The sequence below is a fragment of the Aptenodytes patagonicus genome, chromosome 4, assembly GCF_965638725.1.
Source record: "Aptenodytes patagonicus chromosome 4, bAptPat1.pri.cur, whole genome shotgun sequence".
NCBI classification, from domain to species: Eukaryota; Metazoa; Chordata; class Aves; order Sphenisciformes; family Spheniscidae; genus Aptenodytes; species Aptenodytes patagonicus.
In genome coordinates, this window is record NC_134952.1 from 32216436 (window position 1) to 32239912 (window position 23477).

Here is a 23477-nt window from a genome sequence, read left to right on the forward strand (position 1 = left end):
GAAGTGGGAATTTAACATTCGGCTAAGTCTCGAAGGCTAATGGGCTTGACTGTCCACAACAGAGGACCTCATGATCTCTTTCAGTAGCATGAAGCAGAATATGGTCTAAATTAGGCGTTAAGGAGTAGTCTTACAGAATTTAAAATGGTCTAACGTGAACTTGAAAGATTTTAATGTCAAATTAAAAATCTTCTGACAGATGATGTTACTGTAAATACTACTCCAGAGAATCTGGCAGCTCTGCATGTAACGAAAGAAACAGCTATGACAAGTAAATAAAGCCATGGTTGATCATGAGAGGTAATTTGAGGTATACTGGACAGTAGTATTCTTGTTTTACCATTCAAGAGCAATTACATTTATTAATTTAAATTTACTAACAAAGAAATATATAACTGACCTTTTACCAGATCACCGTAGGCATTTGAAGCATTCATTAGGGGAAAACAGATTGTCATGAAAAGTGCATTGCCTATAGGGATCTCATTTTGAGAGAGACAAAAAATATAAGAAATCATAAATAGTACTTTGTGGGATCCAATTAAAACTACTTGTAAAATGCGTCAAATTCCATTTCTCCCCATCGACAAGTAAAATTACTACCTATACACGAACAGTAGTAAGACACTGTAACAATACATAGATTCAGCAGTGCCATTAAACTGTCATCTGACATAGTTTTCAACTGCCTGCAGCTACATAATATTGTAACTTTTTGGATTGCAATCTTCCAAACAAGTTATTTAAGATAAAGTTAATTGAATACTTCTAGTAAAGTTCAGAGTACTCATTTTTGACACTTTAACATTCCTTTAGGATAAGTGTAGGTTTTAGACACCTATAGCTTACCTTGGTTACCATTACCTTGTCAAATATGTGTATTTTAACTGCATATTTTGTTTGTTTCTGGGTAGTTCTAATTGCAATCTGATTTTGTGGAGAAAGATTAAAATAGCAAGTGTTTCAGAAGTGTCTCTGACTCAGCCTATCCACTCTAAAGACTACTGTTCAAACTTCTGTGGGGAAAAAAAGGCAAAACCACAGCACTCCATCATGAAAAGATGCAGTTTCAGCTTCCAAAATTCTTTCCCTCATCCCCAAATGAACAATACAGACTCAAATAATTTTGTCACTGGTGGTAAAAAGCACCTAGACTTTAATGTTATTAATGGTAACATAGTTAGGTATGATATAAAAGCAGAGAAAAGATGCACACTTTTTACATTACAGTATCATGGAGACCCTTTATTCTCTAATTGTGGTACATGCCTTTCCTAGACAGTTCAAATAAATTTAAAGTGCGAAACTGGTAAGTAAAGAGAATGTATGTTCCTCTGTATTAATAAATTTACTTGCTGATAAACAGCGAAAAAGGCAGTCAGGCAGGGAAACCATATTACATTGGTTCTTTGATATCAGTAGATGTCTGACAATTGATAGCCTTTAGCATGTGACTTCTTAAGGACTACTCCATATTCAACATAACTTTTGTAGAAAACTTTCTCAACAAGCATGTAATTATAATTTATATATACATACTCATGTACCTTTAAAAAAAATTGGAAAAAAAATTCGACATAAATAAGAATTTAGAAATTCTGTTAACCTTGTATCAGGGTATCGTCTTAATTAGTACATGGAGTTAATGTACTCTGCAGTCAACTTGTGTAGGTATGTACTAGCTAGCCTGGGCAGACATCTGCTTTCTGGCAACCGCAGCTGCGTAAATGCGCAGAGGTGCCCAAGCTCCCTCAGAAGTGCATGTGCTTCTTACACGTAGATCTGAGTTATTAACCACAGTAACATCATTGCCACTGCAAATCTTTATAAATTGCCATTTTTTGGCATGGTTTGCCATACTCTGGTAAGGAAAAAATTAAGATGGTATTAGTCAAAAGACAAATGCACCAGTTTCAGGAAAATACCTAGTTATTTGATGTTTCATGGTATTGTTTTTCTCCTCTGTCCACATGTATTTGCTCAAATGCCCACCTGAGAAGGAAAAAACAGAGGTAAATAAATCCTTACATGTTCTTCTACAGACTGTCAACAGTTTACTGAAATTTCTCTTGCAGCATTGCCCTGGAGTAGCTTTCTCAGCAGACTGGCCAGCAGAGGGTGCAAAAGCATCACAGCAATCACAAAACCCATTTAGCTTTTTGCAAAAGCAGCCTAGGAAAGGCTAGGGTCACTGTAAATTTTTCTCTTTTCTGGTAAAAGATACCCATATTAAATCAATCTGGAAATAAAACCTTATTTAGTCATTTTGACTGATGTTTTCTATTTCATGGGATCACTTTTAAGGACAGTTAATTTCAGAAATCTATTCAGAAGAGCGAATTGCTTCAGTTTGCACAGGCAGTAGTCAGTCAATTTTAACTCCATGGACACGTACATTCCACATGTGTCAGACTTTGCAGTACGACCACAGACTGTGTATAGGTGTTTGATTAAATCTGAAGTGCCAGGGGAAACAATAGTGGAGATGAAAACAGGATTCTAAGAAATGCCAGTAGCCTGATGTTCTTAAAAAGTATCTACAGCAAGTATTTTGCTTCAGACAAATGACTTTTCTTGTCATTGTTTTTTTAGGATTTTTGGTGCCCTGCATACTGTACAATGTCCCTCTCATGACAAATGTGGAGTAAGTCATGACATTGCCAAGACACGTTCCTAAGCAAGGGCTTTTTAAAAAATGGTTGTTTAAAGTCAAGATCTTAAGTCGGTACATACTCAGGCACTCATGTTGGCTTCTTTTGAAGGTTTACTGCTGCGTGCTTGGAATTTTAAAATGTACAGACATAAAGTCAAAAGACAATGTTTTAATACATATGCCTCGGGCTGGTGTGAAGTAGTGTTTCAGAGAAGCGCAGAAGCAAAAGTTCTTGATTATTGACTGGTTTAGCCCAAGGCATACTCGGGCTGCAGACGCAAACTCCTAACTGTGCATCCAGAGCTGTCTGTATCCAGTCTCATAGAAATGCATGACAGAGACAGCAGCAACTTTGCAAGCTGTTGGAGAATGAACGTAGGCCACACACTGAAAAAAATTCCCTAGCTTTGACATTCCCTACTCCCCTTTTATACTATACAAGGCACACGAGAGTAAGGATTAGGAGACAAATTACTGATCTTGCCTCATGAGCCAGAAAACAGGATAAATAGCGATAGTGACAGAGTGCCAAAAGAGAACAGAGCTTGTATCAGTCTGAGCAGGTAAAAGGAAAGACTGCGACAGCATTGCTGTGGTGGGCTCATGAGCAATGCTTCAAACACAACGTAGAGATTAAGCATATTTGCTGGCAACTGTCTATAGCTTCACTAAACAATGCGGACAGAGCCACTGTGTTTTATCCATGCCAGAAACTGTTGATGGTTCATTCTATTTGGCTCAGTCTTGCTCTCCTCATGCTCTCCCCCAAAAAACTCAGCACGGTGGCTTAGAAAAAAAGCCAGGCTCCCTACCCACATTCTTGGCTCGCCAAGGAAAAAAAATAAAAAGGCGCATGATGCTGGTCACATCATAAAGAACGTCTCATGCAAACAAGGCCGTATTGATTTGGGGGGTAATTTTTAATAAAATGGCTCTAGAACATGCTTTATTGCTCAATGTTTAGGGGCAATATTCTTGAATGGACTGAGAAGAGGCTGGGAGCCAGCAACTGCTGTCATCGATCCACAGTGTGGCCTTCACCATTTAATCTCTGTACAGCAGTGTCCTCACCTGGAAACGAGGATCGGAAAGACCACTTGCATCATCCGCCTGTCCATCCGTCCATCTGTCCATCCCAGGGCGGAGGGGTGGAGTTCCCCCTTAAACACCGGAGGGCCAATGGCAGAGGAGCAGAGATCTCCTCCCTGTGGAGGGGAGCCCAGGGACACCTCTGTCACCATGCCTGGAGCCGGGGGCCCAGCTGTGTGACGTAAAGCCCTCGCAAGCCACAGATGGGGGGATGCTCTCAGGACAGGCATTTAGTACTTTGTCTTTATCATGCGGGCAGCCTTGCAGCTCAGTCATCCAGGCACAGCACCCTGATGCAATGTCAGGACCCTTGTCCCTTTTGGGGCTAATTCAGTGACTCTTGGCATCAGTCGCTTGGGAGTCTTTCAATAATTTCAGTACGTACTGAAGCACCCCTTATGAAAGTCACCATCTTGCCTGTTCTGCTGCATAAAGGTTCACCAGCTACTACATATCTTACAACCACAATCAGCAAACCATTCTACAAATTCTGATTTGGGTTTAAATAGCTTCAGAGTTTGCACATTTAATCCATAAACTTATATTATGCAGCTGTTACGTAGTGTTCTGGATTTATTTTAATATATAAGTGCATACACTGTGCTCTTAAGCCCACAACTGCAGAGAAATGGCAGCTTTAATGTATCAAGAGACGAAATCTTTAATAACAGTTATTAATGGCATTCTGAAGTTAGCGATCCTCAAGACATAACTCAAGACCTTGTTTAGTTAATAAGAACTCTGTAAATTTTTTTTTTTACAGAAATCATTGAAGATGAGGGGAACTTTGCCAACTCCATCCCGGCAGCTCTGGGAGCTACACAAATAAAGAAGGAGACGATTGACATAGGTAGGTCAAGACTGTGTCTTGATGGTTATAACAGCACATTCTACTTTACTGGGAACTGCAGGTTCGTATGTTATTCCTACACATTATACTCATTCTGCTTCTAGGTTATGATAAAATCTGTTTTATGTTTGAAATCGTAGTGCAAAAATGCATAAACACTTATTTCTCCTTCCCCCAATTAATAACAAGATCTTATTTTCCCAGACAACATCCTCCTTATTATGCTAGATGTGGTAAGTCTGCATTTGATTGTAGCAAATACTGTTCTTTTTCATACACAGTGGCTAGAGAGGATAAACTGGAAACCTAAATAGCTGTCTCAGAAACACTGAACATTTTATGCCTTGTCTGTCTTTTCAAACTACTTCATGACAGTGCATTTAATTTCAGACTATTCACTATCAAACAATTGCCATAGGTATTCTGAATTATTTTACAAGTAAAACTGAAATCAGAGCCTCAGCAATATGTAGAAGTCATACATTCAATGACAAGTATTCAGGAGATTTGTTTTATTAAAAATGTTGAAATTTAACATTAGAATACAGTAGGGATATTAATCTTCTGGAATAAATGAGCATAGACACCATGGAAGGTCATGAAAAAAAGGCATCAGAGGAAATAACGATGACATTGGAATCTATTGACCTGACATCCTGGATCAAAATATACTTTACGGTACTGCTGTTTACACCCAGAAGTTAATGGAAAGAATAAAAAATTCTGTTATAATGATTCTGTGCACAACAATTCTTTGCCCTTTTACACTGAAAGTTACTACCATAAAAATATTTCTATTGTACGCATCAGTATTTCTGTGATCCAGGCAAGAGCTTCCTTCCCAGCAATTATAGTTATCTGGAGTTTGGGTGTTGAGACACCCTATCCAACACAGCTTTTACAACTGTTTGCATGGGCTGATCTTGATTATGAAAGACAACTGTAAGGAGTATGACACTGAGGGCAACATCAGAGCAATGCTATCACAGCGATGACACACAGAAACACAAGTTACATGGAGGATAAAGTAAAGCTGTGTCCCTGAAAGTTCAGAGACATAGTGAGGTCACACTAATGCAAAGAGAAGAGTTCATACAGAATGACACAGAATAAAATGTCATGCAAATCAACTGACTGCCTTATACACACAAATTCCCTGTTCCTGTCATGTAATATCCAATTGAGGATAGTAATCACACAAGTCAGCAGTACACAAGTGCCATTGCCAAAGGCAGAAAGAGATTAGAGAGCCAGCGTGGTTGAGAGAACAAGCACATAAATAAAAGCCATGGGGTTTTTTGGTAATAGTTGTTTTTGTTTTTTTTTTTTTTTAAATCACTCAAGAGCCCGGGAGTAAACCTGCTGCTCCATTTCGGCCCAAGGTTGTATTTCCAATAGCTGCAAGTGTTAAAGGAAGATGTAAGAATTTTCTTAAGAGTTATGGGGTACCCTATTTATGAAAAAACACTTTATTTCTAGTACCCCAAGTAAATCACACACACATGCTTATGAGAGTATAATTTCTGCTTCTAAGTTTTCCATAGGTATAAAATGTATTCCTGCATATGGCTTATGAAAACAAGTATTTGTCAAATCACTTAAGAGAAAGCAAGTTATAAAGCAAATATGAATTCCAAGTACTACTCTGTGCACGTTAGCAAGTACCATTATAGATAGCTCATCAAATGAACCACTGCTTATTTACCAACAATCTCTCATTTCTAACAGAGTCTAAACCATGCATTCAGTTTTTCAAAACATATAAGGAATACTTACTTCTACCCTTTACTGAAAACAATATTGAAGATAATTGGTCTACGACATCCCCTACCAAAATGATGAGAACTAACCTTTCTCGACCTCCCAACCCAAAAAGTAATTCCACACAAAAGCGAACTTTCAGCCTCAGAGAAGTCCAAGCATGAGAAAATGAGCCCAGAGTCAGCAGAGCTGGGCTTTGATGTCCATAGATGATTTCAAGAATTCTGAGGGCTTCTGAATTTTATTTCTGAAGGGAATATTTTTTATGCTGTGAAAGAGTGCAAAGCTATTACAATCTCAGCTCTGCAGAGGGAAAAAAAACCTGGCATGTAGACATGGAGAAAAATAATATAATGATGTTTCTATCCTGTTAGAGATGGAATTTTGAAGATAATTCAGATGCTGGTAGAATAAAAAACAGTTCTTCTGTCTTCCCTGTTTCATTATTTAAGCCACATAGAATAGTTTCGGATAGAGCCACCCCTACACATAGAAAGTGCAATTTAAGCTGAGGCTAAAGACTTCCACAAAAGCATTAATGAATTGTTTGTTTTCCAGTTTTTCTTCTGTTTATGTTATCTCCATCACAAAAGCTCTGAATCAGACACTACTAGCCTTTCACCCAAAAGTAAACAAACATGGCTGTCTTCTAAAGGAAGGCAAAAGCATGCAACCTTCCCCACAAAACCTAACATACCTCCCCGCCCAGAATCAGGGAGAGGCATGCCTCAATGCCCAGCTTTGAAACCCACCATGGCAGCTTACTAAAATGGACTCTAAAACACTTATTTTTTTGTGGTAAAAAGGAGTCCTGAATAGAGGAGACCAAGTAGGAATAAGGAGCAAAGGTCTCTTTTCAGTTTCTTTCTGCTGTACCAGGGAAACTCACAAAGATCTGAGAAAAGCCTCATCAGCGGTAGGAAATGCAGCTTATGCAAAACCACGCTGCATGCAGGTCTGCCGACAGGTGCCTCTGCCTCTCACTCCTCCCCATCGCATCCGAATCACGTGCACAGCTTCCAAACTCGAGAGGGGGACAACGGTCTTCTAGGGCCCGAGTCCCTGCTCATTTCACGACAGCAGTGGGGGCGCATGCATGACCCCACGAAGGGAAAGGCTGCAGTCCAAGCCCTGTTAGGCGTGAGTGAATCCGCAGACGCGTGCCCTTACAAATGGCACCAAAGCCTCACCAAGCCTGCCCCACCCACATCGCCTAGGAAAAAAACCTGGAAGGCATACCTGTGCTGATAAATGTGTACAAACATGTTATGCAAATTGACTTATACATGAGATACAAACCATCCACGTATGCCTACGTGTTTAATCAAGTATTTTAAATGTGTTGTATCCACAGCTACCTTTTGGGTAATGCGGGGGCAGAAAGAAAGACGGCTTACGAGTAATGCCACTAAATAATTTGATTTAGGAAGGCATGTGGCAGAAGGCTTGTTATAATGTGATAATGGGTTACACTAATGGGTTACATTTTTAACTGAAGATAGGTGTTACCTGAAGAAGATGACAATAACATTAGCAATTTAGTTGTCTAAGACCAAGTCTATTTTATTTAAAACTGTGTGTTTCTATAGATGATGATTCTATAAGCACTACCTCAGAAGACAGATCTTGTACACCAGTAGCAAAACGGATGGTTGGGACAGGTGAGTATTAATTTCCATGCTTTTATTCTGAAACAAAATTGCATTGTAATTTCAGTACCAAAGCTGGAGCAACCAGATCCCTACTGTAAACACAGCTCTACTTTTTTACTTCTGACTCCAGTCTAGCTTTATCATTAAACTTAAAAATTAGTTTTATAGCTCTAATTCCCTGTCATGAGCAAAACTGCATTCTATACTTACCTGATGAGCAGCATCTGCCTACTTCTGAATTTGTAGGTAAAATTTTTTTCTTCTATTGAATCCCCAGTAGCATTTTCGCTTGCATGATATTATTTTGCCTTGCCATTCTAATTTGAAACCATACTAGAAAGCCATTTTCTTATCAATGCCGATATCTTGTTGCTTTAAAGCTTAAGGCCTATTGCTTTCCTGCATGTACCACTTGGATACATCTGTTTTTAATTTGACAACAGCAGCAACAAAATTACACTGACAAAATGTGGAATTTTAGATGCCTTGGAGAAACATGAGATTTCACTTGCTACATATTTTGCATACTTAAGATAAATGTAATCATGTATGCATATTAACATTGTAAAGTTAAAAGGTTTTCGTAACAAGAGATTGTTATAAACATTAATTAATCCTTCAGCTCGTTACCAAATCATTAGCTACAATTACACTTTAATGTATGTATATTCAGCAATACTCAGTTGTTTCGTTTAAATTTTCAGACAATCACATTCCCTTGGAAGAAGCACAAAATCACTTTAAAGTTATTACAGTTAATGATACTGGAGCAGGAAAACACTGGAGTGATAATGAAGTCAGAGCTCTGATAAACATATGGTCAGATGAAAAGATACAACAAATGCTTGAAGGGGCCACAAGAAATAAAGAAATATTTGAGGAAATTGCCAGAAGGTTAATGAAACGTGGCATAGACAGAGACTGGAAACAATGTCGCACAAAATACAAGAACCTAAAATATGAATACCGCGCACTGCAGAAGGAAAATGAGCATCTTGGTAATCCCAGGAGAAAAATGAGATTTTACGATGAAGTTGACTGTATCTTAAGAAGACAGCCTCTGGGTCCCTCGAGCTGGGGATGTGAAAGTTCAAGTCTCCTATCAGGTACTAAAAACTTCGGTGATGAGATAAAGCGCTTAAAAAAATGAAACTTAAAGTAGCCTGTTGACCCATGCTGTAGGGGTGAAATATGTGGCCAGAATGGGGAGGGAAAATAACTGAAGAACCTGTATCTGCATGGTCACGTGGGCAATACTCAGCGAACGGAAATGGTCTTTGGAGGAGTTTACGAGTGAGAACATTAACAAAAAGTGAAAGCACCTGAAGCGTTCGATGTTATTGGAGAATCTCTGTGCTTTTGGAAGCTTAAGTGAGATACAGTGAAATGGTGCTAGAAAACGTGGCAGGTTTTAGAGGTGATCTAGCAGGCATGTAAAGTCTTATGGATAGAGAGCTGCAAGCTCATACCATTTAGAACTGCGGAAATCTGTAACAATCAAGCCGAGTGCAAAGACTCCAAAACAGCAAACTTCATTAATTCAATTCACACCACAGTCAAGAGAGAGAAAAATCCAGGGCAGTGATGTTTATTTGAGCATTTGTAATTATTGTATTAATTTTGCTAAAGCAGAATCAGTTTTCTGAATGGAGTTTGTTTCTATTTTAGTATCAAAAGACCTCTGATCTGGGAACCACACAGCTAACCTTGTCTCTCCTGTAAGGGTTCTCATGACTGGCCAGCTGCTCCAGCTCCCAGGGGCACCTGCCCCTGCTCCAGGCAGATCAGATGCTCTTGTAGAAGCAACTTAACCACTGCAGCTTAGAGCTCAGTGAGTTACAGTAAACCAGAACTGATTCTGATTTTTCTCAATATCTTAGATAATAATTTGCAACGTCACAAATGTTAGTTGAGGACTTGAACCATTTCTGCAGCAGAGGCCAGGTGGACAGCTTGAGCAGGAACCGCTGGAGCCATCCTTAAGCCAGCTGTCCTCAGTCATGAATCAGAGCCCTAATGCGGTGTCCAAGGGCACTGTACGGTAGTGCCATTAGTTGAGGCTGGAATGACATCCACACAGCCATGGGATGACACCACTCCTTCTCACCTGCCTCATTCTTGTGCTCGATCACATTCTTAAGACAGACATTTTCTTCCAAATCCAGAAACTGAAGATATTACTGCTCATTTCTGCTCTCCGTGAATGGGATTTGTCAACACCGTGAATATTCAAGCCAACCTGGCTGTTTTACATTTTAGCATGCTGGAAAAGGACTGTGTAATCTGTGCTGTGAATGCTGATGCAGCAGACAGTAAAACAATAACCTTCCAGAAAAGAAGTTTTAGTTATTAAGCTGTTCCAGGCATCTGCCAAATAAATGTGTCTCCACCCTGACTTTGTGTGCCAACCCAGCACCTAGAAGATTCTTTTCTAGAAGATTCTCATTGTTCCAGGTCACTTGTCCCAATGCATTTGCTTTTGTAGTGTAAAGCTTTTTGGTGTGTGACTGACTGTGCTTTGAGAATCTCTGCAAAATAGTCACCTTGCTTTTCTCTTCTAAGTTTCAGTGGGAGATGTTACAGCAAACACAGGATCCTTGAGTATCAAGAGAAAAACTTGGAATGATGGTAAGAGCCCTTGACTTTTTAAAGCATCTATACACTGCTGTTGATTTGGATGCCAGATTCTAGTTGCCAGTACTCAAACAGTTAAAAAAAAAAATCCTAGAACTTAACACCAAGCTCCAAACCAACATTCTTCTCACCCTCAACAATCTGCAAAAGAAGAGTCCTGATAAAAATGTGGGCCTAAGGAAAACTGCAATTTCTTTATTTCAGTCCTCATCCCTGGTATAAATGAGGTAAACATCAGGAAATACTTCTTTGATTTGTAAGAATCAAGTGCAAGAAAAAGAAAAAAAAATATTTTAAAAATGGTATGGTATAGAATCACTGAGAGAGAGCAATGAAGGGATGGATAGAAATATGCGGCATGTAATCTGATATAGGAAAGGTCAGGAGCTTATTTTTCTTCCTGGCAGAATTGTCAGGCTCTCAATAATCAAAATGTCCAACAATGAGGGATGACAAACTTAGTTTTTAGGAGGCTCACCCCTATTTTTAATGCCAAAATGATGTCTTGTCTACAGACAGATGAACACAAACAGATCCAAACACCACAACATTTCTGAATTCAACCTGCTCAGTTCACCATCACAAACTATACTAACAGGACTAACTCTGTGTGATTAAATATACTTTCATTTATTGCCTATTAGATAAGTACGTCTTGCAGAAGTCAGTAGCTAGGCAAAGCTGAAAGTTTCAAATATGAGTGATTTTTACAAGGTCTGCTTCATTCCTACTCGCTGTTATACAATGACACAACACCAGGCAACACCTGCAACAGAGTGTAACAGAAGGACAACATTAGGAAAATCTAGCATGTGCTAAACTTCAGTGTCAGCAGTTCATTGACTTGTGCACTCTAACTACATATTTTGCTTTTGTCCACAGAGGTGTCACCTGTTCCACTTAAGAAAAGTGCTTCTGAAAACACCATACTCCACTTCCAAAAACTATTAACAGAGAGAGTGCACACAGTAACAGAAGGCAAAAGGTTACTGTTAGAAAGGCTTTGTAAGCAGGAAGAAATGCAAGACCTCAACAGAACACAGCTGTATGCTGATCCATCAGCCATACAACAGGTTGGTTTAATGAACTTTCTACGAAATTAGCATGCAAAGAGATTCTCTCAGATAGTAAGAAATTAAATAGACTTATTTATCAGTGTAGGTCACCCACATTTGTACATGCTTGCTCCCCTTTAATATATTCACCTTCAGTCATTTAAACTAAAACAAGGTATGAGTTCCCATCATAATCTTTAACTATGAGCTTTTAGCAGTGACGTCAGTTAGTCTAATAAAAGATATAACCTCTGCCTACATGCCTTGGCTCACTTACATGCCACAATTAACAGGCTTAATTGAAAGAAAATAACACTTTAACTGATCAAAGAAAACACGTACAGTTAAAATTTCATCCCATCATTTCCAATTACCATCTCTATGACCTTCCTAGCAAGTTAGTCCTCTGCAATTAACCAAACAGTTGAAGCCATAAGAGAACTTCTTTTTGGTTAGGCAAGGCTGGTGGGGAAAACACAACACTTAATTCCTTTATCAGCATTTACCCTCCTCCTAGCCTCACCACCTGCCTGTGCTGGGATGGGGGACCATCCCCATCTGCCCACTGAAGGTATGGTACTGTGCAGCAATGAACTGGAGAATTCAATGAGCCAGAAAGAAAGTACACGAAGTTGATGCCCACCTAGAAGGGGCAGGCATGGGTTCTGGTCCCTGTTCTGTACTGGGCAAGGGGTCTGCCTTGTTCAGTAACCAAATGAAGTACAGAAAACATAGAAACAGTGCAGGGAACAATGACATGGTAAGTGACAAATGCCATGCCATAACTAACTGTTCCTCTGCAGAATCCTACTAGTCACTACGTCAGTTTGTGATTGTGTAAGAACTCTACAGCCGGTACTGCCTGCAAGGCATGCACTTCCTGGGTCTTCCTTTCAGTGTATTCAAGCAGAACAACTCATTTCTGGATCTCAGTCATGTTTGGGCATAGACCTACACAGCCCTGCCAAAGCTAGGTCAGTTCTGGGCACACACAGGGGCACGACTGAAGTCAAATAGTCAAGTCCCTACTGCAGCAGCAACAGCCGCTTGGTTTTTCTATACAGAGAGGCCTAAATTCCACCCAAGTCCCTCTTCACAAAATCTTACACAAAAATATTACTGGATATAGTACTTTGTTTCCTGCTCTGTCGTTAATTATTTTCTTATTAATTCTTTTATGAGAGACATTACAAAGGTAAATAATATCCACCAAGGTAGATTTTATCTGCCATTTGACTAGCATTTTTAAAACAATTCTGAGAAGTCAGAGAAAGATCCCTAGAAAATCATAGTTTTTTGATCGTATTCATTTATACAGTGTCACAGACATACAGTTGTTCCAGTGTATGCTTATCTACCACTTTTCATATTAGTTTCTCAGTATAAACCTTCTTTGGCTTGCAATACTAGTATTATCGTTGGTTTAAAAATCTTTCTTCTCTCTTTGCAATGAGTTGGTTCAAAGATACATCCTTGAACTTGTACATTGTACTTGCATACAGAACTTCTGTCTTTGGTAGGAGAACAAGGGATCTGTCCCTGCTATCACGGCAGTCAGGTATCCTTCTAGAACATGCTGAGCCAGCTGAAGACCTCGCCATACCTAGCAGCACTAAAATCAGAGGTTACTCCTTCCACATGTGAACCAGAAAAATGTGTGATCCAACCCTAATTCACTCTAGTACATTTAAACAGTTTAGTTCAATTTAGATTTAAATTAAGTTTTTAAAATAACTGTACTGAAATAATATGGATCACTTACATGTTCTGCTCTACCTGCTCTGTTCCATGAGCGCAAGGCTGAAGTTGCATAAAGCAGCTGAAGCTGATTTGATAACTCATTGCAACAAGATCCCCTTTTCTCCATGCTACTCGGAGCAATCTGATGCTTGCTGGATCCCCTATAAACCAGTTCAGCTCACTAACCTGACACAAGACTAGTCCAGTTGGGAAAAAAAAAAAGCAAATGGTTTTCTATGTGAGTTGAAGCAGCCCAGGAAGTTCTCAGCTGTGCTAGCCCTAACTTTGAGCAGCTCAAAGGTTGTTTTTGTTGCAGTGTGACTGCCCTCGCAGAAGAAAGGCTAACCTTAGGGAGGCAGTTAGCACTGCAAGGAAGACAAACCACTTAAAATTCTGAGTGATGCACAGGGATCCCAATCTTTCCAAAACTTTGCTGTCATTCAATACAACGTCCCCAAAAACCCCTTCTCTTCTTCCAGAAAATAAAAAATAAAGACTTATTTTATTCATTAAGATAAGCAGATCTTTCAAGAAATATGTATCTGTTTTTAAATGCTGTTGTTCAGGTGAGAACTGCACAAAAGCACTGAGGCAAAGGACTGTCTAAATTCTTGGTAGGTCAGAGCAGAGAATTGCAGAGCACACTTGCAGTCTCTACTTGGAAACTGTTCATATCAACACTAGAGGGTAGACATGAAGCAAGAAGTGACAGGAAAAAAAAGAACACAAGTGGCTTTCCAAGTAAAAGTTTTTTTTTTCCTCAGAAAACTTTCCAGAGTGGGATTTACCTGACAAACAAATGTCCAAAGAAGGTAGACTTCCCCTTTATGTGGAATTCCACTTCCATTCTGCTTTGTGGCTGCAAAGCATAGCTTGCTTTTTGTAATTGTTTTGTCAGAAAGCTATCTTCTTCTTTCCTGCTGTTCACATTTATTTTTGGTCAAAAATGGTAAGAATGTCAAGTGCATGGGGCATTTGGCATCATCTAATATTTATGTGCTATGCCCATTTATACAGATACCAATTAATTTACTTGAATATGTAGGATGCTGAGATAGATAAATCAAAGTGGCATCAAGACAACCTTTCTTCGCTGCAGTTGTAGTTATGATTCCACATCACTTTTTGCTTAGAGACGCACATTTAGAATTCCGGTTGTCTAGAGCTATGGTCTGTCTCCTCTTGACAGCATCTCCCAGGGTAGTGACAATGGGCTAAATAGAATGTCGCTAGAGTGAAGGATTTATCAAAAAAAGTCCCTTCAAAAATAGCATTAGTTAATCCAACTCATCCTTCCAGTGTATTTTTATATCCGCTTGAGCTTGTGCTGTGGCTCTGCTCTGATCACAGCTTTACATTTATTACAGTCACACAATATTTAGTCTAGGCACACTTATGGGCAAGTTAAATGGAACTTGGGACACCATCTGACACATGCTAAATGGTTATGTGTGAGAGCACTACCGTAGGACTGAAAGGGTTTGGGAGGAGAGGCCTTCTTAGATGTAGATCCACAACATGGTCCTTTTTAGCAGAAAGGCCAGACCAAGTTGTTTCCATGTAACTGCTCCTGGGAATCTTAATATAAATTACATCATGAAAATGATCCAGCTTAAGAATCAAAACCAACACCAAGTAATGATGGCAAGAGCAGCAATCCTATAAAAACAGAGATCTTTGGTCTTCTCCCTCCTCGAATAGCTGCACTATTACCAGGAGGCCATTCAGATTCCCCTGTGAGGGCAAATCTGTCTCCTCCCCAGTTTGCAAATGGCAATACTGAAATTTCTGAGGTATGGCAGATAAATGGAGCAATCACCACTCTGACCTATATTAAAAAGTTCCATTCTTCTCTAAAGCACTCTCATTCACTGAGATGAATGGGTCACTTTACACGTCTTTGATAGGGCTGTTACCCTGGAAAGTCCTCTGAATGCCCCATTTAGATTTTCCTGGTAGACAAAACTATATTTGGGCCAAATGCGTGGAGAATGAGCTTCAGGGAGCAGAAATGCTTGCATTGTTGATGGATCCACAAGCACTATCAGCATCACTGTTGGCTTAAAAGACAATCCCTCCAAACTCTCACCCTTTGTTCCTTCTCCTGCAGCAAGGTCTCCTTTGTGTTGGCACAAGCACTCATGTGGCCAAGTAGTTAACCAACTGACAGAACTGATTTAAACTAAAGTTAACCTAATAAAAAGCCCCTCCAAACAACCTTGCTTTTTTAAGTTCAAAGAAAGTAGTGTAAGACACGGCAGAAAGAGCAGCCAGGACGGTTTATTTGAACTGAACTACCCAGCATGAACCTCCCATGCTGTATGCAACTCTCCCTCCACGCATTAGGCTCAAATTTAAGGTATGGACAGACAAGCCAACAGAGCAATCCTGTGAAAATTACTGGAGAGCTGTATCATGCCTACATGGATGACTTAGCTACAGTCAATGTGAAGAAAAACAAACAGTCTCACCCAACTCAATGGCTAGGTTAATGTAATGGAAAGTCTGTTGGCCACAATGAACATAATGGCTGTCTCCAAAACGTCCTCTTGGATATACATTTTGGCACCACTTCCCTCCTGGTTTTTCCACTCCTCCTTACGTTATCTCATTCCAGTTAGTTACTCCACATCCAGAGATAAGACCTGAGACTGAACTGCATTTTGTGACACATCTAAGAGATTTGAACTTGGTTAGAATGGAAATCTGGCTTATCTTCACTTTCCGAAAACGAGCATGCAGGAACCTGAGCCCTGCAGGAAGTTACGTAAAACAACCGAGCGGATATAACAGCTCACCACAGCAAAAAAGTCTTGCTCCTCCTCCCTTCCTGCAGCAGTAAGCTTTGTGGCATGTAATTAAACTGGGCTGCCAGCACCTAGCAGCACAGAACGGCCTATAAACATAAACCAAGGTAGAACTAGAAGTGTTACTATATCCACATTCAGTAAGTGTCTCTGAAAGCACCCAGGAATGTTTTACCAGCACATACAGCATGAATGTTCTGGTAAAACAGCATACAGACTCAATCGCTAGCTAGACGAACATTTTACCCAGTATACTCCATAGGGAACTTACATAGAAATAGTTAATTACAAAATTTGGCATTTAGACAATTAAAACATTTAACACTGCAGTTTTTGCATCTGGGAATGGGGGAATCTGCTGAACCCATAATGGATTCTTGAGATTAAATGAAGAGGTAAATATGTTATGTACCAAATTATCAGGATCATTACCTGTAGCATATCCATGTTCCTCAGAAAATTCCCATCCAAATACTATTGCGATTTCAAGCTTTTTGCTTTAAAGATTCACGGTGTAAGACAGGATACCAATAGCTTGCTAAATAGCCTTTTAAAAAATCTATCTTGTAACCAAGAGGTTGTATATAAAATGTAGATAAACGCTTTCATTATGTCATATTGAGTGTAGATATTTGGAAGGATGGCTAATGGGAAGCAATGGGCAATTCTACTAGATTGAAAGAGAAGTAAAAATTCCTAACTTACATTGGTGATTATTTGGGTTCTGTTGTGTGGGTTTTAATAGCAGACAGTACAGGGAAGGTATCAAAAAAGCATGCTGGCCAAGCCTGCATTTACTTTGATTCTCGTAACAAATTCCATACATAAACCCAGCTGAGCTGGGACGAGGAATATTCCCTGACTTAATAGGACTTCCACCTGCACAGAAGAGGCCTTTTAAAGACCTTTTCTAAAAATCAGTACAAAGCTGGATACACTCAAGTTTCAGTACACGGTATTACTGCCAAAAATATTTTCCAGGGAATTTTGCAAAAAGTTAACAGAAATCACACTTGTTCCACGATTAACTTTGCAAATTTGTCCTGGTCAAGGACTCAAATGACGTTTAATAGATTTGTAACTCAAAGTACTCCTCCTCCCGCCCTCCCTCCCCGCCCCCAAGAAAGTCCTCTCCTTACCAAAATCCTCTGACTTTATTTTGGCATGCTGTCAGTGGATTTTGCAGTGACTTTGTTCCCTGGCTTACAAATTGTAAAGATGATTTAGAATATCCACTTTTAAGCCTTGTTAATGTTGACGCCAGAGTAACAGCATTAGCTTTAGCAGCTTTGAAGTTTCAAACATAATGAGAATTCACTAACATAGCTGTAAAATGTGTTAAAACCAGATGAATATCACTTAAAATGGTCTCAAGTTAAATTGGTACAATGTTCTTAGTGTGTGGAAGGCCTTGATTAGCCTGTGAGTAGGAACATACTGGTTTTCATTTTAATTCACAGTCCACCATTATAAAGTAAAAGCCAATAAAAAGCCATGTTCTAACTTCTGCTACAAAGGAGTGTGAATTTAAGCCTCAACAATCTAGCAGCTGCTTTTTAATTAAAAAAAAACCCAAACAAAAACAACCGTTTAAACTTGTTGCTTATGTCAAGATAGTGAAATTCCAAGTCTTTTATCTGTCATGATGTGCCTACTTGTGGGCCTGCTCCAGAACCTTACAAATACACACCGATTTTTCGTGCAGAATAGTTTCAGTGAAACAATGAGCACCACTCAAACACGTGCCGCTGAATACATGCTTAAATATTTTGGTGGCTTGATCCAGCGTACAGAATTTCAAGTTTTCAGTTACAAACATCCTCACTGAAGTAAATCTCTCCAGTGCCATAATATCTGTTTAACACTATAATACAAACTACCAACTCATTTTAGGCCATTTATCAGAAACAGCAAAGTCCTTCACATTGCTGCAACCAGCTATATCAGATCATAAAGCACAAAGAACTTACGCTGTGTGTTTTTGTGGCACATAACAAATACTCTGGATCTTTACATGTACAGATAAGATTTCAAAGATTAGAAATTGCTGCCTCTTCTTTGTGGATCAGTCATCTCAAAAATGCAGTTTGATACAATGCCATGCTTGAATATTCTAACTTTCAAAATCTAAGATGAATTAAGGGCCAAATTCTGTAATTTGATTTATTGCACAGGACTAATTTGCATATAAAAGAACATGCCTATGAGTACCTAAGGCCAGTAGTCATTACCTAAACATCCTTACTAATTTGAAGGTGAGGTCTAAGGACTGTATTTTCTACTGGCCAATCAAATTTCTGTTAGTCACTTAGGCCTGACTGGGACTGCCCATTAATATTTACCATACCTCTTTCATACTTATTTTTAAAGGAATACAGTTAAGAGACACTTAGTTTTTAAGTTTAAAAGAACGGGCTTAATGAAATTTACTGATACAGTTAATGCTGAATCTTAATTCTGGTTTTCAAGAGACGTTCCAAAAAGGAGGAAGAAAGATAGCTGTTATCCTATTACTTCCTGATAAAGATGCCACCTCTTCTACACCTCACAGTAGGAAAAATGCAAAGAGGTTAGAGAGAAAGTTAAAGAAGGAAATGGGAACATTAACATCTCAGCTATTTAATAGAATTTTATTGAGTGCTTGCGAAGGTATACCTAATTGAACAGACTGTTTCACTTTACAGATGCAATAATGTTTATGTCTCTAAGAAAGCATCCCTTAAAAATTTTGACAATTACGGAGTTAGAAGATCAGAATCAGAGGTAGTGCATATATGCCTTTAGGTGTGTATCTTCCTGCAGAACTTGTGAATTGCTTACAGTTTCAATCACAACATTAGTATTACTGTCTACAGTTGTGTCCTCCACAGGGGATATTTGATATTAAAGAGCTCATGGAAATCAAATATACTTGTCAAGTGCCCATCAGAAAAAAAAAGGAAAAAATATGTATTGAAAAATCATGAAATAAGGGTGCAGTGAAAACTGAGATAATAAGCTGCAAAGTAATGAAAATACATCAATCACTTTATTTCCAACTCAGAAACTCCAGGTCCACCAGTGTAACTGTGTAAGCACAAATGAGGTAAGATTTTTTCCCAGCCTCTTCACAGAAAAATGGCGCAACCTAAAATGAGACTATTGATTACATGGCTTTGTTCCTTGGATTCTGCAGCTCTATCGCTCCCAATAACAACGTTTTTGATGGACACTGGCAAATATATATAGTTCATGAATGATACACCTGCAACCCAAAGAAAATAATTAGTATATGAGAGTCATGTAGGGATGCAGCATTTCACCAGTAAAAGCATATGAAACTCAGCTGTAATAAACAGAAAATCTCAATGTAAACAATTTTCTATTATTGGTCCAAGACAATTTCAGCGCAACCTTTACATGTCTGTGACCTCAAAAATACAAAGAACACATCGTTTTATCTGTTCAGTGCATGGGTACTCGCAGAAGCCCACCTCCCCAGACTGTCAGGAATGTGATTATTTAGCCCACTTTTTGCAAATGGAAAGTTAAGCACAGTATATAGGTGTCTGTGCTACAGAAGCCTAGCATGTACTACAAAACTAGCATGCGCGTGTTTGGCTGGGCACGTGTTCCCACAGGAATATACCTTTCTGGCACCACTGAAAAAATGATTAGCGTATGTCAGTGCATAACATTATTGCTTTGAATGCCAAACGGAAGCAGAACCCAAACTTCGTTTTGCAGCTCTGCATCCACATGGACCACAGTGACTCTAGTCTGTTTTACATCGCCATAGACGCGTCAGGTAGACAAGAAGTTTTATTATAGCACGGCGATGAATCTAAACGACTATGGCTAGTAGGAGCCTAAAAACGCTTAAGAACCACTCGGCGGTCTCGATTTGTGTGAATCACACTTTGACATAAGCGCCTCGAGTAACGCAGAGAATGACGGCCGGGCCTCGCCGCGACGCCGGCAGGAGGTCAGCGCCCGTGTGACACCGCCGCGGCGCGGCTGAGTGGCTGGGACGGGGCGGCGGGCGCAGCAGCCGACGAGCGGGGCGCATCCCCGCCGCCCGCTTGCGCGACCGCGCCGCGGGCTCCGCGCAGGGAGGCCCCCGGGCAGCGCGGGACGTGCGCACGCCCGGGCCGGCGGCGCGACCCCCGGGCGGCGGCCGGCAGCAGGAGCGGATGCGACTTAAGTGCGATGCAGCCGAGGTCCAAAGCACGTCCGAGGGCTGCTCCTTCGGCGGGGCCGGCCCGGGAGGGCGGGAGGCGGCGGGGCGTCCCTTGCGCTTCGCCACCGCGACGCTGCCGGGGCTCCCCGCGGGCGCGGAGCGGGAGGACGCGACGGGACGCTCCGTGGCGCGCAGGCCCCCATCGCGCCGCTCCCCTCCCAGCCCGCTCCTTCCGCCGCCGCCGCCGCCGGCGAGCCGGGGCCCTCCCGGCTGCACGTGCCGGCGCGGGGCCCCGACCACCCCCGGGGCAACCGCCACGGCCCGGCCCGCCACGGAGACGCCGGTTTCGGACGGTGACCCCGCCCGGCCCGATCCCGACCCCCGTGCCCCCCGCCCCCTTACCTGTGCTGCAGCCCCACCAGCCCCAGCGTGATCACATGGGGCACGTCCAGCTCCGTGGGCCACACGCCGGAGGCGATGCAGCCGAACACGCCGCACTCCTCCCGGATGCCCAGTTCCTCCAGCTCCATGGCGCGGGCGGCACGTGGCGGCGGGCGGCGCGGCCCCGGCGGGCGGCCCCGGCCCCGCTCCCGCTCCCGCTCCCGGTCCCGGTCCTGGCCCCGCGGTGGCGGCTCCCGCGCGCTCCTGCCGGCGCCGCGCGCAGCCAACAGCGCCCCGCCGCGCGGGGCCGCCGGTAGCCTGGCGGCGCGGCCTCCCTCATTTACATACGGGGGGGCGCCCCCGGCCCCCACACCGCCGCCTCGCCCGTCCCCTCCCCGCCCCCTCCCCCGCTTCCAGCCAGCCCCGCGACCCCGGACCCGCTGCCCCCGCGGGGCGCAACAGGCCGGGGGGGTGTTTGCCCGTGGGGCGGGGGGCGCGGGGAGTCGGGGGCCGGGCGCGGCGCGGCGCCGGCATTGGCCGGGAAGTGGGCCGGGGCCGTGTTTGCACGGGGGTGGCGGCGGTTGGGGGGGGGGGGGCGGTCGGCCGGGGCTCGCTCGGGGGGCTTGGCGGGGCGGAGAGGGGCGCGGGCCGTCCCCGCCGCGTTGGGCGGCGATTGGCGGGCGGTGCCGCTGTCCGCCGCCCCGCCTGCCCGCCCCTTCCGCCGGCCCCTTCTTACCCCGGCGGCGGGGCCCGGCGGCGCGTGCTGAGCCTCTCTTCTGTGCCCTAGGTGCCTGCTCCCGCTCCCGCCGCCATAGCCATGGCCCCCGCAGCATCAGGTAACTCCCTGCTTCCCCATCCCGGCAGGGGAAGCCGCGAGGGGGCGGCCCGCGCGCCGCGGCCGTGGAGCGCCATGGGGATCTGGTGACGATCCAGGCGGGGGGGTCGGGAGTGGCCGGTGCCCGCTCAGCCGGGCTCGGGGTGTAGGTGCTTGGGAGCGGACTTTTTCCCCGCCAAGTTTTAATTTCTTAATTTTTTTGTGGGTGGCCGCGCCCCAGCCGGAGGGGTGGCACGGCCGCCCCCCGTCACGCGGGAGAGGCGGCGAGGGGCAGGTGAACGCTTCGAGCCGAAGCTTCACCCCCCCTCCCCGCCCCCGCTCCGGGCGGCTGCGGCAGCCTGCCCGCGCCGTTTGGCTTTCTGAGCTTCGGGTTTGTCCCGAAGCTAAAAAAAAGAAACCAAAATCGGTGAAAGCGGCGCGGCTTCTGCCGGCTCCGCCTCAGACGGCACCTCCCGACCGCCCGCCGCGAGTGAGAACCTGTGCTGGTGCGGAGGTGAGGGCAGCCGAAGGAGCGCACCGCTGCTGCCGGCGGGAAGCTGCCCGCGCTGAACTGCCGCGTCCCTCGTGGCGCCGGAGCCGCGCGGGCAGAAGTCTCGCCGCGACCGCTTTCGCCCTCCCTGCTGGGAGGGAAGCCTGGCCGAGTTGCCCCGTAGATGGGGGCGTAGCGTGCTCTTCGTGGTCACTGGCTGCAACGTGGGACCCTGCTGGGTCCCGCTCTGCACGCAACTGGTAAAGTGTGCGAGCTCGGTGGGCTTAGGTGCAGAAGTAAAAAACTTATTTCAGTCTAAAACGGATTGATTATTTATTTATTTATTTATTTCTCTAGACCTGAAACTTGGTAAAAAGGTTAATGAAGGTAAAACGAAAGAAGTGTACGAGCTGCCAGATATCCCGGGATGTGTTCTCATGCAGTCAAAAGACCAAATAACGGCGGGAAATGCAGCCAGGAAGGACCGAATGGAAGGGAAGGCTGCCATTTCCAATACAACAACTAGCTGTGTGTTTCAGTTGCTTCAAGAAGCTGGTAAGTATTTCAAAGGTAGAATTACATGCCTGTGTATCACAGGTACTGTTACAAAACAGTATTGTTTCTATATATTGGTTTACCCTGCCTTGAAGCTCTGATGGGTTTTCTTAGTGTCTTTTCTATTAGTTTTTAGTTACACTTTCCCTCTGGTACTACAGAGCTGGGTGGGTGTTCGCCTGGAACATGAGATTCTCTGAAGTAATCTAATGGCAGATAGCACTGCGATGGTTTCTCCTGCTTGTTTGGACACACCCCTAATCCTCCCCTCTACTTTTGTCAGTGCTTCCCTACCCCCCGCGCCCCCTTGCCTGTAATAGCGGAGTGGATGCATCTCGCCTTTCTTACCACATCTGCCTGCATAGAAGTCACTGCTAGCTAGTGGCACTACCAGACTATGTCTAAGCTGTGTGAAATTTGTGTATGAATGTTAAAAGATAAAATCAGAGCATCTTTTTATATTTTTTTCTTCTCTCCTCTCAGTTGTGTGTGCTATATCAACGTAAAGTTTCTGTACGCTTTGTACTTAAACACTTATGAGGACTATATCACGAGTGCATATATCAGCCTGTATTGAATGTATCAGGAACTTAATGTTAACTTTAAAAGACTCAAAATATTTCTGATGCTAGAAGCAAGCTTTCATTCAATACGTAACTAGCTTGAGTCACTCAAGTTTTGCACCACGCTTCCAAAAATTGAGCCAGTGTCTTCGCTTTGAGAAAGCATTTTGAAGTGTCTTTGACTGAGAAGTGTGCAAGTTGTAAAGAGGAATTTGCGCTGGTGGGTTTCTGACTTGAGTCTGCAAACAGTACTATAACACAGGCGCCAGGAAGC

At 42.8% G+C, this 23477-nt stretch overlaps 1 protein-coding gene across 1 annotated transcript in view; it reads left to right on the forward strand.

Moving 5' to 3' along the window:
- PAICS (phosphoribosylaminoimidazole carboxylase and phosphoribosylaminoimidazolesuccinocarboxamide synthase) overlaps positions 1-23477 on the forward strand; it is a 42164-nt gene that overhangs the window by 10846 nt on the left and 7841 nt on the right. Inside the window, exons 5-14 of the mRNA XM_076337527.1 lie at positions 200-271; positions 4506-4592; positions 7943-8014; positions 8710-9111; positions 10568-10633; positions 11522-11712; positions 16052-16272; positions 18926-19004; positions 21569-21617; positions 22443-22640. Of these exons, the coding sequence (XP_076193642.1) occupies positions 200-271; positions 4506-4592; positions 7943-8014; positions 8710-9111; positions 10568-10633; positions 11522-11712; positions 16052-16272; positions 18926-19004; positions 21569-21617; positions 22443-22640 (1437 nt within the window). The remainder of the gene's footprint in view (positions 1-199; positions 272-4505; positions 4593-7942; positions 8015-8709; positions 9112-10567; positions 10634-11521; positions 11713-16051; positions 16273-18925; positions 19005-21568; positions 21618-22442; positions 22641-23477) is intronic.